This window comes from Lycorma delicatula, chromosome 5 (genome assembly GCF_047948215.1).
Source record: "Lycorma delicatula isolate Av1 chromosome 5, ASM4794821v1, whole genome shotgun sequence".
NCBI lineage: Eukaryota > Metazoa > Arthropoda > Insecta > Hemiptera > Fulgoridae > Lycorma > Lycorma delicatula.
In genome coordinates this window covers 67560312-67580525 of record NC_134459.1, presented here as the reverse complement: position 1 = coordinate 67580525, position 20214 = coordinate 67560312, and the positions used below count along the sequence as shown (strand labels likewise).

The window sequence follows — 20214 nt, the reverse complement described above, 5'->3', positions numbered from 1 at the left end:
AGAGGAACCAGAAAATTAAATGAACAATATCAGTAATTACAGTATTTGGAACAGTTGGAAGAATTAGAGCATAAAGGAATAGAAACACAGGTGTTTCTGTTCATAACCCCTGATGAAGGTACTTCATACTGAACAGCTGTTGTGTTTTTTTAAAATAAATTTGTAAAAATGAAATTACATATTTTGTTTATTTTCTTTTGTTAAAGTGGATTTTCATCAAAGTAATGGCCTCATCCATTAATTATTTTTTGATAAATTGTTTGTAAGCTAACTCAGTTATTTGATTTGATGAGAGCTTTTGCACAATGTCCATGAACTAGCGTTAGATAAGTATTTTTTTAGGGTTTTTATATATTTGCTTTCAGTCATACTTGCATGGGAAGCAATTCCAAAAATTATCATTTAATACTGGTAATTCTGATTAACCACCTGACATTGTCTTGTTTTGAGCCTTAAATTAAATTATATAAATAATCTATCAAGCAATTGAGGCATTTTCAGTAGGAAATTTGTTTGCTGATATCTTTGGGATTTATATAAAACAGACCCTGTTCCCTAATCAGAATGTTTGGCTATAATTAATGCTAAAGTTATTAAAAATTGGCATAGAGCTAATTTATCTTGCTTAAAGGTTAGTAAGAATTAGGTATTAAAAGTGTGCCAGCCTCCATGGCTTGAGTGGTAGCATCTTGGCCTTTCATCTGAAGGTCCTGGGTTTGAATCCCGGTCAGGCCAGGCATTTTCACACGCTACAAAAATTGTCATTCATCTCATCCTCTGAAGCAATACCTAACAGTGGTCCTGGAGGTTAAAAAAAAGTGTAATTGTAGATTAGGTTTTTATCAAATTAAGTATCATGTTAACAGCTTTATATTTCAATGCTTAAAAGGTAACAATGCTGATTATGTAGAACAGAATAGGAGTTTGTACCATGTTTGTATTACAAGAACCAAATATAATTTTAAGTAGATTGTTTAGTGTAGTAAGAATGAGTTTTTTGACATTGAATATAAATTTAATTTCAATTTCGACGAGTGAATGTAACATCACCATTGACAATTGGTACATATTCATATTGTTTTAGCATAAACACTGTTAAGAGAATTTAACTTCGGTGGGTATAGTCTAAAAAAAGAGATTAACAAAAACCAGACCTGTAACAAACACTATTTTTAGATTCAGTGCTTGTATTCTACATAAAAAAAAGTTGTAATCTACCATGCACAAATCTGATGAAATTCGTTGTAATTCTTGGGGAATTAACATTTTGTAGATTCCAACATTCTAAAACAAGGATCATCCCATTGTTCTGACCAGGAAAGCTTTTACTATGTTTGTTAGTGATTAATACTACTGACAGCAAAAATTTATTTTTTAATTGGATTGGCTGGAATTTATTTTAGTTCATTGGTATTAATTTATTTTTCCTAATTTAATGCATGATTTTATCTAAAAATGATGAATTGCAGAACCTTTTTTTTTATTGCAGAATATATTTATGCTACACTGCCAAGAACACAACGTGGTCAGCCTATTGTTTTAGGTGGAGATCCTAAAGGGAAAAATTTTTTGTATACAAATGGAAATAGTGTAATAATAAGAAATATTGAAGTGAGTATTAAACATTTTTGAAAAATTTAGTGACTTCATTTATGAATTGACATTTTTTACCTTAATTATGAATATTTTTTTGTGTGAGTAGAACTTACATATCAGTTATAAATTTCTTTTGCAGACAGCTATAAAGTAATATTTAAGCAAGACATCTTTTTTGTAATTTAACTAAGTGTTGTGACTGTTGGCTAGTCAGTGATTCTGAATTATTGGTTGTCTTTTTTTATTTCATCGACTGCTATTATCATTATCTTCGGTACTTACGTATTAAGCTCACCGCAGCTACAGCTTTATTTAAAAACAAAGTAGACAATCGGATTTTGGTGGAAAATGGGCCGATATAGAGTTTAACATAGATTCAAAACAGTTTCTTTATTATATTTAATAAATGGTTATATATATTTATTTATTTTATAAATATAATTTAACCAAACTTAACCTACGCTCGCTTTGCTCGCTAACCTTGACTAATTAACAGGAGTGTTTTGATTATTTAAATAATAAATAACTGCAATAATTACTGAAATTATTAAATAAATACTCAAAAAATTATGGTGTTAATTAGTCAAGGTTAGCAAGCGTAGGTTAAGTTTGGTTAAATTATATCTATAAAGTAAATAAATATAAATAACCATTTATTAAAATGAATAAAGAGACTGTTCATTTTCCACCGAAATCTAATTGACTACTTTGTTTTTAAATAAAGCTGTAGCTGCGGTGGCGTTAATACGTAAGTACCTTATCTTCTAATAAAATATTAAATATAAATAAAAAACTTTTTTATTTCTAATTATTCAACTTCAAAAAGGTATCTCATGATTTTTATTTTATATTTTAACAATATCTGTATGCTGAAGAATGAGCAAAAAAAGTTAATTTTTATTGTATTATTGTTATATAAATGCAATAGCATGCAGTGAAACTGTGCCTAATGTTATATGACTAATGATCTGAGAACTAGTTAATTAAATGTGGCCTTAGCCTATGGTATTTTATCTTTCCTTTATTCATTTCAGTTTCCAGGTTACTCCTTGAGACAATGCTGGACAATTTAGGTTAAATTTATTTTATTCTGTCGGAGGATTGTTTTTGTAAGGTAAAAAAAATCTGTATTGATAAGTAGCAGTTATCAATGTAAGTCCAGCATAAGTAACTTTTGAAGTTGAGAGTTCTAAGGTTCAAATTTTGGTCAAGGCATTTACTTTTATAGAGATCTGTGTACTGGATCGTGGATACCAATATTCTTTGATGGTTGGGTTTCAATTAACTATAGATCTCAGGAATGGTCATCCTGAGACTGTACAAGACTACACTTCATTTGCATTCATTCATATCATTCATCCTCTGAAGTAATACTTTGTGTTGGTTTTGGAGGCTAAACAGAAAAAGGAAGCATAAGTAACTTCAGTTATAAGGAACAACTAGAAATTAGAAGAGAAAACATTTCCTGACTGGAAAATTACATAATCTTGTTAGTAATATTTTTCTTTATCTAATGTTTGTTATAAAAATGAAATTATACGTGAATTACAATATAAGGTTTCATTACTTACGGCTACTTATACGTTCTTTTCCTTACAGAATCCTGCTATATCTGATATATATACTGAGCATTCATGTGCTGTAAATGTAGCGAAATATTCTCCTAGTGGATTTTACATTGCTTCAGGAGGTAAATTATCTTCTGAATCTTTTATTTTATTTATTACTTACTCTACTTCATTTACTTATTGTTTTGAGGAAATAGTGTATGATGGCCACATGGAATGTGGATGTATTTTGCTCATTGTGGATGCAATTTTGAAACTATTAAAGGTTTTTGCCTTAAAATCTGTTCAAAAAGTTTAGTGAAAAACAATTTATTTGTTGATTTTCCAGTAGACAATTATAAACTGTATTATTTTGCTGTATGTAGTCTTTCCAGTTTCTGTAGCTGTATATACAATTTAAAAAAATAGTGTAGAGTTTAAGTGGAAGAAAAACTTCAAGAGACATTTTAGATGCAATTATGAAATTTATGTTGCAGCTATAAGAGAATAAATGATGTCATTGGCAATTGAAAACTGTCAGTGGTACAATCTTTGCTTGGATCTTCCATTGACATTTTTCACTTCATATTCCTATGCGTAAGCTTTGAGGTTATGTTATGAATTAATAATTCAGAAATAAAATTGTAAAAATCCAACCTGCTTTTGTATTTGTTAATTTCAAGCCGGGAATGGGCCTTTGTGTGAACATGAGTCACAGTTGAAAAAAAAACACCTCACTTAATTTCATCAAAAATACAGTGAATAATAAATATGTATTAACTATGTTTTGAAATAATAAAAATTTTAAAAACCACGACTGCCAAAAAAAAAATTAATTGAACTAAAAAAATGACATTTATATTTTGTGACTGGAGAAACTTCTACATATTTAAAACCTACATTTTCCATTCAAATTTATATTTTAACTTACTGCCAATAGAATCAGCAGTATATAAAACCTCTCTTTAATGATATTCTATGGACAAGCATAAAATATTTATATACTCTGATTTGTTGTTATATGAAGTTGAACTGTTTGGAAATATTTTATATCGTTTTATTTCTTATTTAATGGTTTATAAATTTAAACTGTAGCATTATGGGAAAAACAATGTTTAATTACTTAATATTTATTATGCTTTTTTTTTATCTCATTTTCCTATAACTATTGTGCTTTATCATTCACTTATATGTTAAAAAATCTAACTTAATACTTAGAAAAGAAAAACAATTGTGGGTGGTCTTATTTTCCAATCAGTTTTTTTTTTAAATTAATATATTCATTTAATTTTACTATTAAAATATTTCTTTCAAACCCTACTGTTGCATTTACATATGTCCCTTGCACCTTTTTGCCTTGAGCCTGTACTTGTCTTATGCATGCAGTACATTGGCTGGTGCATGTTTATTTTCGATCTGACTCTTATGTTGAAAGTTTTTTCCCAGATCTTTTTTTCCATATCTAAAATGAAGAATAATAATTATTACAGAAACTGTTTTGTATGTATAATTGCGGTATTTGTAGTACACTGATATGAATGTCATTCGTGGCATTTGCATTGGTGGCATCCTGATACAGACAACAAGACTGGAAGATGTCTATTGCTGAGGTATGAAGATGACCTACGGTAAAGCCCATCAGGGCTAGGTATGGAGGGATTGGAGTGGCAACCGTAATGCCATGGAGGGTGTCTTTCTCTTCGGGGTCAGGAAGTTACAGGATGATACTTTTCATTTGAGTTTGACCATGGTAAAATTAAGCTATAAAAAATGTATAAATAAGAAGAATGAGATTAGGTTTGACAGTAATGTCAAACTAATTAAAAGTAACCAAAAAATGACAGTTGCTCATTCATGTTTAGGTGCGTGGTGTTCTTTATGCACAGCATCTTTGCCCATCTTTACTTTCAATGTTGCATTCCTCTACTTGCTTTCTTGTGCTTTAGTATGTGCTTCGTGTTCATACAGAGAGCTGGATATACGCGGTTTGTCCCAAAAGTAAGTGTACTGATTTCCCTACAGACAAACAGGTAATGTAAAACGTCCTTGATATATAACAGCACGTATGTAGGGACCTTCGCTGCACTTGCATACTTGTTTCGGCTGGATCGGTTGAGTCAGTCGTGTGCTACTGCTGTACATATATGGTTGTGATTTATATAACCTTGTTATGTTTGCGATGGAGGAAAATATTGAACAACATTACGCTATCAAATTTTGTGTGAAACTCAGCAAGTCTGCCGTAGAAATATTTAATTTTTTAACCAAAGCTTATGGAGATGCCACTCTATCAAGAACTATGGTTTTTAAGTGGCAAAAAGTTTTCAAAGAGGGCCGGAAAAATGTTGAAGACAACCCTTGTTCTGGAAGTCCAACCTTGTCAACAAACTGAAAATGTGGAAGTGGTGCGAGCTGTGCATTGTGCACAAAGAATCTGTACCTCCAGGACAGACTGTTAATACTGCTTTCTACAAAATGTCTTGGAAAGACTTTGAAAGTGGGTCCAGTTAGTCCAAATACACATTGCACATGGGTTCTGCACTATGATAATGTGCGAGCTCACACTTGGCTTTCAGTTCGAGAATTTCTGGTGAAGAAAACCATTCTTCTACTTCCACAGCATCGTTTTCACCATATTCTCTCCTAAATAAACCCAGATGCAATATTATACACAGATGGATCAAGACAGAATGATACTGTTGGATGCGCATTTATTCTTAATAGCAGAATCTACCTAATACTACAAGTATATTTATTGCTGAACTGTGTGCTATCAATAAGGCTTTGACTATCGTTAACCCAAAATACCATCATATCCTTATTTGTAGCGACTCGCGTAGTCCACTCCAAGCTTTAGAAGATTTTTACTCTGGTCATTCTTTGGTCACTGAAATCTATAATGCAATCACTGAGTTGAACCATCGCAACACATAAGTGAGTTTCTGTTAGATTCCTAGCCATGTGGGAATTTCAGGTAATGAACATGCCTGGAACATACATGAAATCAACCTACTTTCACCACTCGTGTTGCTGCTTCTGACTACTGATTGTACAAAACAGTTTCTTCAAGCAAAGTGGCAAAGTGACTGGATGGGTACTGTTGATAACAAACTCTGGACATTAAAGATTCTGTGTTGCCATAGGAGTCCTCATTGTGAGGAAGTGGTCCTCGGTTGAGTGTGGTTAGGACATTCCAGAGACACACGAGTACCTCATGTCATCAGGACATGTACCACTATGTGTACAATGCAACTGCTGCTTGGACTGTGCACCACATACTTGTGGATTGCATATGTTATGTAGCCTTGTGTCATAAATTTAAATTACAGAGAAACATTCTTCAAATGCTGGGCAATAATAAGGAAGTTTTAGACCAGGTGTTGCTATTTTTACAAAGTATTAATATTTTACACCAAATTTAAAACTCTGATACATTTTTTTGTTCTAGTGTTGAAGAATTATTTTAATGTGTTTGTTTTTTTTTTCTTTTAATTGTTATAATTTTTATTTTTTTTATTTTGTATCTGAGAAGGGACCTGTTACACCCTCTTGGACTTTATTGATGTGTTATTTAAATTTGTCTTTCTGTTATTCAAGAAGGAGTCCTTTACACTTCTCTTGGACTTTATTAATTTCTATTTTATTTCTAGTTAAATTTTATTTTACTTCATTTTATTTTATCTTTGTTTATTTTTAATTCAAACTTTATGGCTGTGATATTAGTTGTAAAGTTTTTTTAATTTTTTAGTTTTTAAGCTAGTTTTTTTTTTTATTCCATAATACTATTTCGGGCAATGGTAATGTCAAAGCGTTTTTCGCCCCCCTCAAAAAAAAAACAGGCTTCCGCAACAGCACAGATCTAGTTCCGTGCTATTTCAACCTCTTCCCTAAATTGAAATTGAAGGGTCACATTTCGGGACGATGAAAAACATAAAAAAAAACTGTAATAGATGAGCTACGTACAGACTTAAGGAAAATGACTTCCGGTATTGCTATGAACAGTGAAAGAAACTTTGAAATCGCTGTGTAACTTCCCAAGGGGCTTACTTCGAAGGCGGTAGCATGTAGTTTCAGGCAAGTCCAATAGATAATTAAATAAAAAATCTGTACACTTACTTTAGGAACAAACCTCGTATGTAAATGCAGCTACAGGGAAACTATTAAATGTATTATTTTTTGATTATATTTTAACATAACATGGTGATAATATTTTAACAAGCTGCATAACAGCTGTAACACCATGATAGCTTTGTGGCAGTATGAAAACCATAAAAAATTTAAAAAATGTTTTGTTTCCTGTGATTCAGTATTAGCGAGTCTAGCATTAATTATTAATGCTAATGTTTTCTTATTGTTCATGTGTAATTTTTGATGAATGATTTCCCAGTTATTGACAATTTTAAATAGTATTACAGTCAGGACTGGAATAAATTTGGGGTACTTTTGATACATATTTACATTAAAAAAAACTAACCAATCTTCTTGATGTTCATTATTATAAGAGAAAAAATGCAGCACATGTTGGTTGTAGTTTAAATTAATTGATTACTTTTATTTTTAAAAAAAATCAGATTTAGAGGGACAGCAATAATAATGGGGTGTATTATTAAGGATTTTTACTACATTATTGAAATTTTACTTTATGTATGAACTATTTGGTCTATCAAAATTTGTTTTACTAAAGTTTATTGGAATAATATTTTATTCAATTTTTTAACTGTTAAGTTGGTATTTTGATTATATTAATTTTTTAAAGCTGAATTCTGGTTGTTTTACAGCAAAATACCTTGACAACTGGCTGATGCTCAGTGTTGGGCTGATGAATTTACTTATTATTTTATAATTAATTTGGAATTTTAATAGGCGTGGTTGTAAAATAATTATTGATTACTTTTTAAGTAAATTATTCTATGGGGTTAGCTTAATTACATTAATATTTAAAAAAAATAACATAATAGGGAGGTAGCTGTCATTTAACTCCAGCTTTAAAATGTTTATACCATGTTGTTTCCCTACTTGAATTTTAAATTATTTATCTACTGCATTAATATTTTTATTTTGTGAAATTTTATTTTTTGCTTCAAACTTAAAATGTGCAGTGTGCTGTTTTATCAGTTATTTAATTCTGATTTATTTTAACCAGATATTTCTGGAAAAGTTCGAATTTGGGATACTGTGAACAAGGAACATTTATTAAAAAATGAATTTCAACCTATTGGAGGTATTGTTAAGGACATTTCATGGTCTCCTGACAACCAGCGAATGGTCATTGTCGGTGAAGGAAGGGAAAGGTTTGTTGATAATTTTTTTTTTTTTAATATATTGATTTCATGTATCAAAGATAATTTTTTGTGGGATTTTAGTCCTCTATTAATTTTTGTGTATACCAATGTGTTGGGATAAAAGCCACTATAGGGAAGTCATTATAGTCCTGACTTGTATAAGGGAAGCCACTATACATTGGTAGTTGATTTATAGGTACTACTTTTTTCTAACATTTGAAATTTTTTCTTACTGTTGATCTTAAAATACTCCTTAAAAGAATTTCTGAAGATCTTACCCTTAGTTTTAATTGATTTTGCTGTTTTTTGGTCAAAAGCAGATCTTAAATTATACATGCAATATTCAGATTAGGATAAAGTACATGATTGAGGTGTATGTTAAAGATTTTTTCCTGAATATTAAACCTTTTATTAAAAGAAAATATCTAATTATTAATAAAATGTGGCCTTTTAACGTCAGTTTATTTATACATACACTGCATACTTACGCTTCCCTTTTCATACTCAATTCCACTACAGAAATGATCAAATGTTTGACTGTTTTCTTATTAATTTGCTTTTGTGAACTGATTTCTTAATATGCTATAATATTTCTGGTTAATTTTGGGTAAAAGTTACATAAGCCTTATGTTTTGTTCAATTTTTTAAAAATTTAGTTTGCAATCCCTGAAACGTTATGTATTGAAATATTTATAGTTTATTACCATTTTTACTTTCTTACAGTGATACATCATCTATATCCTTTTTCCAGTTTCTGAATAGTTTTCAAATATTTATGTGGTTCGGGAAGCTGGTCTGTGCTACTTATCTATAAAAGAAGGAAAAGTTTGCTTTTTATATGATCCTTCATCCACAAACTTAAACCTGAAAAAATGCTTTGATGAATGGCAACACTAATACTAACTCAAGTATCCCTCTAGCCATTATGGTATTAGTAATTTATGTATTGTATTTTCTACTTTTATTCTACTTCATACCTAAGTATGAATTGAATTCCTGCTGTTTATCCACATCTACTTAGTTTGTTGCTTGGATCATTTTTTGGCGTAAATAATTAAGTTGATGACATTTCCTTATGAATAATCTGGGGATGGATCCTGTGGCTCAAGTTCAGCCCTCTCAGTTTGCAGGGACAGATAAAAACTATATAAAAGAGTAATTATGATTTCCAAGAGCATTTTTAAGCTTGCTGTTATTTTTGTGAGGGAAAAAAAAGTTTATAATGCCTATTAAGGTTTCATATTTTTAAAATGTATTGCATCTTATGTACTGTGTGATACAGTTTCCTAATATTATGTGATTGTTTTTAATTTCTAGGTTCGGTCATGTTTTTATGGCTGAAACAGGTACATCAGTTGGTGAAATATCTGGCCAGTCTAAACCAATCAATTCTGTTGATTTCCGTCCTGCCAGACCTTTCCGTATTATAACAGGTAGTGAAGACAATACAATTGCTGTTTTTGAAGGACCACCATTTAAATTTAAAATGACCAAGCAGGTGATAACAGATGAACAATTTTTATTCACTACACTTAACGCTAGATTCATAGAGCAGTTAGGTACATTAGTGTTAACTTTCAGAAGAATATTTTACTGAATTTTTCAGAGATCAATAACGTTTGAGTTGATGAATGTTACTGTTATTCCTAGTTCAGTATGTGTTGTGCGAGATGTTGCAAAGAAATTTCACATTATATAGCATAGGGTCTCAAAAATTTTGTACACTGATGAAGGAAGAAGAATATACAAAATAAGTTTTGTGGAAGTGAGTGCTGAAAATGTTGACATCTGACATGTTGTTTATACTTAATAAGCTGCTTTCTTGGTTATATAATGAAATTTTATTTTTCTTGGGAATGTAGTGGTGACAAGTTTTTAATGTGTCAAAATATGCAGGTCTGCTTTTCATAGTGCTTAATGTTCTTTTGCTTTTGAAGATGTTTTTATTCCCCAGTAAAAACTGAATGCTCATTTGAGTTAGGAATATTGTTGATTCTATTCATTTGTTTATAAATTTGTAATGAATAATATGGTTATGGTGCTGTTTTTCTCTGATGTTGGTTATTTTCAGAGCAGTTTTATTTTTATTATATGAGCAATTTGTAAATTATATATTATTTGGCTGTTGAAAATGTTTTTAAACAGTTTTGGTTTTACAAGAAAGGATTAATTTTTCACTAATATTAAGACATTTTCATATCAGGGTTTAATTTTTACCCTCTGTATAAAATAATGTACCCTTTGTGTCTTCATACGATAATGTTAAAAACATCTGTACAACATTTGGCATTTTTTATCACCATTTGGTGATCATAACATCATCATTGATCTGACAATCTTTATTCATGTAAAACATTTTCAAGTTTCATCCTGTGTTAACTGCTGATGAATCTTTGGTTTTGTATTTTGTGTTAAAAAAAAATCCATATTTCATACCTAGGGGCTCTTCAGTTGCCTTAAATTTATTATGTACAAAACCTTGAACAAAAACTTAATTTCCTGGGATCTGTGTAAAGGTGTTTAGTATACATGTGCACAATGATGACTGAAGCACTCTAGCAACCATGTCTGAGAAGTACTTTCAAAATGTGCCTTATAAAATTTTAATTCTGTTTGCTTGCTACCTGTTCCAACATATTCAATTTTTAAAAAGTGGTAATTAGTTAGTATTAATTTATTTATTGTATATTATTGTTTTTTATTAAATTTAATTTTGTGTACTCATTTTGCATTTTTTATAAATTTGTTTTTAATTTAAAATGATTCCTAGCTAGTAAAATTAAATTGATGAATTACATGTTCCTAGAGTTTTTTGCTTCTTGCAGCATCAGTCCTTAGAACATAATTTAAAATTATTTATGAAATTTTTTTTTTATTATAGGAACACACAAAATTTGTACAAGCAGTTAGATATTCTCCTAGTGGTAGTCATTTTGCATCAGGTGGATTTGATGGCAAAGTATTTTTATATGATGGTGCTACTGCTGATTTGGTAGGGGAAATTGGCAGTCCTGCACATAAAGGAGGAGTTTATGCAGTAAGTACTTTTTTATAGTCATTATTTGTAAAATAATTCAGAAACTGTGTATTCTAATGTTAGATTATACGTGATAGTTAAATATTAAAATCATTAAAACATCTGTATGAAATAAAATTCGTGATAGTTGTGTTGAAACTTTTATTTCAACCAATGTGTTTAGGTGCAGAAATCTTGCTGCCTTGCAGAATGAAGGAAAATATTACAGTTCCAAGGTTTTTTTGATTTCAAAAATTTTTGTAAAACCTTTATGTTAGCTGTAGTTTTAAAACTGATAAAAAACCACATTTGTTGTCAGAAAAAATAAATCCAGTAATGTCGTTTTTTAAAATAAACTATTTCCTTATACGGGATGTCCCATGAAGAAATGGACTTTCAGTTAAAATAATGAAAAAAGTTCATACAAACATAGATCTGGAAACACTTTGTTTTTGAGTTACAGGTAGGAAAAAATTCTGCCTGAATTTAGCTCTTCTATTAAAAAGAGGCCCTGCTGTAATTTTTTGGGAACCAGATTAAGTAGTAAAGTTGGTGGTTTTTTTTGTAATTTGAGTCAGGAAATAGGGTAAAACAGGTTCTAACACTGTAACTCGAGTAGTTTTTAAGATATTCAATGTAAAACACAAAATTTGGTGTCTTAAGAACAAGTTTTTTTAGGTTTGATGTACAATAGCTTTGTTAAATGACTAATAAATACAGAAGATTTAGTAACAAAACTTTGAGAGAATCTCATTCTAAGAAAAGTAATCTAAATATAAAAGTAAATAAAAACTTCTAAAAATCAGTTTTTTATTGAAGCAAAACAGACAGAAAATTGTATTATTCTGTACCTAATAAACATTCTTTTTAAAATCAATAACACTAATTACTGAAAAGAAATATAAAAAACAGTATTTTAGCTGTGTATATTCAATAACTTACACAAGTAAAATGAAATAATTACATTAAAAACTAAATTGAAATGTATGTTACTTTAGAAATATTTAAAAAAAAATTATTGTGTGGGTTGATAAACAGCTGCAACATAGGAAATTGTGTACTATGTTTGAATCTGTTATCATTCGTTTGAAGTATAGTGTTATCATATCATAATGTAAAAGTATCATTTAAATTTTCTAACAAGGAATATGCTGATATAATTTTTGTTTATGGATTTTGTAATTGAAATTCTGAAGCTGTTTGACTTGAATATCAGGAGAGATTTCCTGGAAGGTGGATTTCAAATACGAAAACGTTTCTTCGGTGTATCAACATTTATGAACAAAAGGGTCATTTCCAATGTGTTTGTTTTCTTTTGAATGCCAATTAAATCATTGTGTTTGTGATGAACATTGTGTGCTTAGCATAGCCCGGCACTAATACAAGGTGAATTTCATGTCGTACTGGTTTGTTAAAATACAAGTGTGGCGCATCCTAGGGAAGCGGATTTCTGGGATTTTTCCAGAAAGAAAATCTTCAAAATTTGCGGCAACGGATTACCCCCCCGCAGTTAAACTTTGTCATTGGCTTGTAGACAACACTAATAAGGTAAATTCAATTTTATTTACTGATGAAGCCATTTTTATGAGAAACAGAGTCTTTAATTTTAAAAATAGTTATTTATGGAGTGAAGACAATCCATATGGTATTATGAAAACTAGTTTCCAGCACAGATTTCACATTAATGTTTGGTGTAACATTATTTATGACAAAATTTTGGATCCTTTTGTTTTTAATGAAAACCTTACGGGAGATGTATTTGTTCATTTCTTAAAAAATAATTTGCCAGCTTTTTTGAAAGATGTATCTTTACAAACTAGATTGCAAATGATTTCCCAGCGTGATAGAGCAATGCCACGTTTTTCTTTAGTAGCTAAAAATCACTTGAATGCTAATTTCTTAAACTGGATTGTACATGGTGAACCAATCAATTTGGTACCATAATCACCTTACTTAACACCACTAGATTCTTCATTTTGTGCCATATGAAAATGACAGTATAACAACAAATAGTTAATAGTAAAGAAGAGTTATTATATTACAAAATGCTATATTGAATTTATATGAAATGATCCTGAGATGACATGGAAAGCCACTGGAAATATTTTACATCAGGCCAAAGTACTGTGTACATTGTGAAGGAGGGAATTTAAAATAATTACTTTAAGTGAAGTTTGTTACTTTATCATTCCATGTATTTTATTTTTTGTTTTGTTAAGAAACTTATATTAAGAATAATGCCTATTTGGTACAGAATAATTCAATTTTCTATCTATTTTTCATCTGCTTTGCTTCAGTAAAAAAACAATTTTTAAAAGTTTTTATTTACTTTTTATTGGCTGTTTGTACATTCATTTTCTCAAAATTAAATTCTCTACAAGTTTTGTTTTAAATTTTCTGGATTTATTAGTCATTTAACAAAGCTGTTACACTACAACCCTAATAAACTTGTTTTTCAGACACCAAATTTTGGGTTACATCGGATATCTTAAAAACAACTGGAGTTACAGTGCTGGGGACTTGATTTACACTATTTTTCAGCTCAAATTATATAAGAAACCACCAACTTTACTCCTTAATTTCGGTCCCAAAAATTACAGTAGGACTTCTTTTTATTAGAAGAGCTGAAATCTGGGAAAAATCTTTCACTAGCCGTAATTAGTGAAAAAAGCGTTTCCGGACCTATTGAACTTTTTTATATCAACTTTTTTCATTATTTCCGTCAGTAGAACCTGTTCTGAAAGTTTCTTTGTGGGATGCTGTATATGAAAAAAATAATTAAAAACTTTTAATTTAACTTAAGAGAAAAGTTTAATAAATATGTTTGTATGTTGATGTATGACTCTTTATATTTATGTTATTTGTTATATTTTAATAGAGGAACATTATTTATTATTTATGTTTATATTAAAAACTAACATTAACAATTTTAGTTTGTGTCAAAATTAGCAAGCTAATTTTTTTTTACTTTTGTTTGTTTCAGGTAGGATGGAAACCTGATGGTACTCAGTTGTTAACTGCATCTGGAGATAAAACATGCAAATTATGGGATGTGGAAACTAGGTCTGTTGTAACAGAATTTGTTATGGGTACTCAAGTAGAAGATCAACAGGTTCGTAAGAATGCTGATTAACCGTTCTTTTAATTTACTTAATTGATAGCACTTTTTTTTTACTAAAAGTAATTGATAATTTTGAAGTGGATGATGTTTGGCACACACAGATATTATATATATTTTATTTTATATATATATTAAAAGAGATATAAAACACCAAAACACAGTAAATAGAAAGTTTTACTTACCAAATTTATTCCAAGAATTGATTTTCTCAGGATCCCACATCTTCAGTTGTTATTAAAATCTTTAATTACATTAAAATATATTTATTTTATAATTTATCAAGTTTGTTGAAATTGTTTTCTTTTTTAAAAATTTGAAATTCTGTTATGATGTATTACTTGAAACATATTTTTCTTTGTTCTGTTGTCATATTTCCAACCATTAGATTATATTTTTGTTATGTTTAAATTATAATTTTTGAAAGTGATTAGGCAGTTCATCGTTTTATGTTTTTTTTAATATTTACAAATGTAATATTAACGCAGTGGTCAATACACAGTATGTCTGAAAAGTTCCCAAACTAAATTAAATAAAAATACAGATTTAAAGTTAAATGAATTTACTCACATCAGCCCTTTACATACAACCCTTATCTAGTTATACACTCATTGCAGTGCCAGTACAGCTCGTCAAATGCTCTGGAGAAATCACTTTGTGAAATCGCCTTCAACTGCTTGGTGCAAGCCCTTTGGATGGCTGGAATGTCGTCAAAAAGAGAGGCCTTTCATCTTCAACTTGAGTTTCAGGAACAGAAAATAGCCTGCTGGAACCAAGTCTGGTGAATAGATAATGGTTAAGATAATGATGGGTGGGATAAGATAATGATTTGATTTGCGGCGTAATAACGCGTTAAAATTGTTGCCATGTGTGCTGGGGCATTGTCGTGCAAGAGAGTCCAGCTGCTCGGATCCAGGTACTCGGGCTGGATTTGATGAATGTGACGCATCAGGCGTTTCATTACTTCCAAATAGAATTTAGAATTCATGGTTTGACCAGTTGGGACAAATTCATGATGAATCAGGCCCTTTGAGTCTAAGAATGCAATCAGCATCGTTTTCACTGTTGATTTTTTCTGCCTGACTTTTGGCGGTCTTTGTGCTTCAGGACTCAACCAAGCAGCAGATTGATGTTTAGTTTGTGGATCATACATGAAGCATCAGCTTTCATCCTCAGTTACAATTGTTTGCAAAAAATCTGGGTCACTATCGGCAGTTTCAACAAAGTCTTGAGCACAAGAAAGACACACCTGTTTTTATTCTTCAAGAAGTATGCAACGAAATGAAAGCACACCTTTTGGCAGTTCATTTTTTCTGTTAAAATTGTACGTACCGCAGCTTTACTGATGTTTGGCTCTTCTGCTATGGCCCGAAGGGTAAGATAAGGTTGTTCAAGCATGAGCGCACAGACTTTTGCAACATTTTGTCATGAACAGCTGTTGACAGCCTCCCACTTCGTTCGTCGTCATCCAACAACTTTCTACCATCTGTAAACTACTTCCACCACATGTATGTTGTAGTACATACATGTATTTATGATATGCGGCTTCATCACAGAATGCTTGCTCTATCATAGAATAACTTTCAACGAAAAACTTTTGAAGTCTAATAAAATTTTATTGCACTTCTCTGTTCCATGACATGAGCCTGCACAAGGTCACATGAACATAACATATGCGGCCGAATATAACTCGAAACTAGAGTGACAAAACATAATGAAATTTTGTACACACTCATCAGACATGTTTGTTTGTCATCACCTAGCTGGTCACATTACTTAACATCTAAAATCCAAATTTTAAAGGTTCAGTATTCAGGGTACAAGATGTATATAAGTTGAAATAAGTTTTAATTAATTTTATTATATTCATGGCTAAAAATATAAAAAATTAAAATAATCTAAGCTTTGAAATTAAATTAAATAATCTGTAAATTAATTGATAATGAATTGCTTCTAGCGAGAGTTGTGTGCAGCTTCCCAGTGCAACACCATTGGTCCATTGGAATCTGAATCCACTAAAACTTTGCAATGGCACTTGACTATATACAAAAATTTATTAAGAAATATCATATAAGCAACATTTCTTACTGGAAAAAATGTAGATGTTTTCATACCAAGGATTCCAATAATTTCAACCAACCTTCCATTTCAATTTAAACGTTTGCAATTCCCTTTAAGAATACACTGCCCAACAATGAATATGTTTGGGCTCAAAAACAGCTTATTCTTATAACCTGCGTTTGACTGAATTTTGGAGGGGAAAGAAGAGGAAGCTTGGGAAGCCTTAAAGGTAGTCATTCATGGATTTTTAGGCAACAAAAGAGATGAAAACTATAGTCAGTTGAAAACTGACAGTACTTCTGCAAAAATACTACCATCAACTCAGATGCAACATGTCCCTTAAAATCCATTTTCTCCACTCACACGTGGACTTTTTCCCCCGTAGTGTGAAATTGTCAGTGATGAACGCGGAGAAATATTCCTTCAGGATATTTCTGTAATGGAACAATTATATCAGGGCTATTGGAATGAAACAATGCTTGCAGATTACTGCTGGTCTATGTGTTGGGATACTTCAAAACTCACAAGAAGAAAGCCAAAAGACAACGATCTCATGATGCCACCACATGATTCTCTTCAGACCCAACCAACTGTATTTTCCATCAATTAAAAACTCTTAGAATGTAACTGCCTTTCTAAAAAAAATGTCAGCTGGACTTTCTATGTTGTTGGTATATGTAATTAAAATATATCGTTTTCTCTTAATCCATTAAAATAAAATACTTCCACCTATTGTCTATTACAGAAACTAGAGGTAATAAAAATTTTTCTTTGTCATATTCACTTTTCTCAACCCAAAATTATTAAGATTTGACTCATGAAGTGAAGGAAGAAAAAAAAAACGTAAAAATGTTGGGCAGTAATATCATATGCAATGACCATCAACAAATCACAAGAACAATACCAAAACACTGCTGGATTACTGTTGCAAAATAGTTGCTTCGGTCACAGTCAATTATATATATGTGGCGTGCTCGAGTTTGTTCACCAAGAAATTAATTCATTCAAGCTGAGAATAACCAGACAAGCAACATAGTTTATAAACTACCTGATTAACTACGTGGGATAATAATCTTGACCCCATGTTTGATCCCTGATTACAATACTTTAATGTATTGTAGTATATTTTATTTGACTGTACTATAGTGTAAAGTGTACTTTATTTTTATTGTTTGGCGACATTATCCAACATCCACGTGGTGTTGCTAGTAACATATATATAGATCGAAATAAGTTTTAATTAATTTGACTATATTCATGGCTAATTGATAGAATATCAATTAAAAAAATCGTACAAAAACTTTGGTTTAAATTTTTCCTTCAGTATGTAAATCATTTACTTCACAAAAAGACTACTGCCAGGACGGCAAAGCCCAGTCGACTTTAACAATAAAAATATAACCCTTTCCATCCCTGAAGGGCTAGCCGCTTGGTCGATGAAACTGGTCCATGTGGCTATTAATTTATAATAAATTATCCTAAAAAATTTTAACAAAGTTATTGTCATCAAAAAAGTACAAAGCTCTTACAAAACCAAACGCATTTTTATTATTTTAGTTTAATCTTAGAGAATGAAGATTTTTAATATTAAATGAAACAGTTTTTTTGGCACCTGTTGGCCAGATATAAATAGTAGTAATAGCTTTTAATTACAATGGTAATAGATTCAATTAAAAAAAAAAAAAAATAGTGATTAATTTATTAGATTAAGGTACCTTTTACTTCTACTATACTGATATTTCTAATATATAAACTAACAGACATATTAAAAATAAGATAATTCCAGGCATTATTGTGTTACACATTTGTATAATGGAATTACACTTTATGGTACAGCTCAAAACATCAACTGGCATAATCAGAGCGCAAATCTTGTCATGCTCATAGATATCCTTAATTTTTTTTTTTATTTTGCCTCAGATATTTCTTTCAGAGAGTACGTAGCTTTTTTATCTTTGTTTTACATCTTTCCATGAAATTTTTATCTTCTGACAGCTGGATCTGGTGGTTGAACTCTGATTAGCACTTGATTAGTTATAATTAACTTGGAACTTTGTTGCTAGTATGAGACGTGTTTTTAAAGAAAGCTCCGTTTTGAATTTGCTGCCTATATCCTATATACACAATGTATAATTAGATGATGCCTGCATAGCCCAGTTATTCAAAGAATAGTCGGTGTTAGCAACAGTAGTGTAGTCATTTTGTTATTGTTTTATATATTCATCCATTTATAATGAGTGGTACAATTCATGTTATCACACTAAGTTTGAAGTACAAGGAGTAATGCAATTCTTTATGGCAAATGAGGCTGAAATTCACAGGCAAATTTATGATATTTGTGGGCTGAATATTATGACAGTAAAATAAGACGGTGGTGGTGTTGATTTTGAGAAGGGTAAATGAATGTTCTTGTTGTAGAACATAGCATCTGGTCATCAATGATAACAGATGATTTGAAAAAAATCATCTGCAGAAGAAGAATCATTTGCAGAAAAAAATTGAGAAAACTGGTGCTGACTGTCACAATATCTCATTCTTCATTAAGAGATTTGTATTAGAATCCACTAAAATTGTTTTTAATAGCATTATTATACAAAATAATATTTTATATAAGCAGTTAATTAATGAATCTAAAAGTAATTTTATTGACATAAAAGTTAATCTTGATGAAAAATTGTTTTTAAATTTTATAATTGATGTTGTTTTAGGTATCATGTTTATGGCAAGGAGAGTATCTACTTTCTGTTTCACTGAGTGGTTTTATTACATATTTGGATGTAAATAATCCAGGGCAACCAATTCGAGTTGTTAAGGTAATGATAAATGAGCTCATTTTTATGAACTATTTAATAAAAGAGTATTGTATTGTTTTTCCTGTTTGATTATACAACACATTTATTATTGTATGGAATTAATAAGAAATTTGATGTTAACATTTATTTGATTTAAACTTAATGGTAAACATGACATTGGTTGACTTCTAGTAGATGTATACAGCACTTCAAAGATTGTTAACAGCCTTGGAGGAAGGAATGAAAATGAAATGAAATTAAAATAAATATAGGGAAAAACTTAAAATAATGGAAGTAAACAACAAAGAGGACTTAGTGGTAAGGGCAAGTGAAGCATGAATAGAAAACGTAAAGAATTACAGATATTTGGGGACTATGGTGTCAAAGAAATGGAGGAGCACAATAGAAATAAAAGGAAGAATAACAATAGCTATTCATTAAGAAGAGGAACTTGCTAAGAAAAAAGTCTAAACTTAATTAAAGAAGAGGGAAGAGCCAATTGTAGTATATGGAAGTGAAGCATGAATAATGAAGAAGAGGGAGAGAGGGACTGGATTGAGGCTTTTGAGATCTGGATATGGGGAAAGTGAGAAACAGCACTTATGTTTTAATCCTCTTAAAGAGGATTAAATGAAAAGAAAGCAGGTTAAAACATGATTTGAAGATGTAGAATCTTGACAATTTCATTAAAAGGGTTGATAGAAGGAGAAAGAAAGTGAGTGAAAAGAAGTGAGAATAAAGCTAGTAGATAATATGAAGATTAGAAACTGCAAGGGAACAAAGGAGAAGAAGGTTTGGGAAG

General features: G+C 30.5%; 1 protein-coding gene across 4 annotated transcripts in view; it reads left to right on the top strand.

Moving 5' to 3' along the window:
* flr (actin-interacting protein 1 flr) overlaps positions 1-20214 on the top strand; it is a 62829-nt gene that overhangs the window by 2792 nt on the left and 39823 nt on the right. For all 4 annotated transcript variants that reach the window (XR_012756483.1, XR_012756482.1, XM_075366361.1 and 1 more), the window contains exons 2-8: positions 1490-1611; positions 3196-3286; positions 8287-8434; positions 9743-9923; positions 11307-11462; positions 14425-14553; positions 19329-19433. Coding sequence is in view for 2 of the 4 variants with exons in the window: in XM_075366361.1 (XP_075222476.1) it covers positions 1490-1611; positions 3196-3286; positions 8287-8434; positions 9743-9923; positions 11307-11462; positions 14425-14553; positions 19329-19433 (932 nt within the window). In the remaining 2 variants the exon portion in view is untranslated. The remainder of the gene's footprint in view (positions 1-1489; positions 1612-3195; positions 3287-8286; positions 8435-9742; positions 9924-11306; positions 11463-14424; positions 14554-19328; positions 19434-20214) is intronic.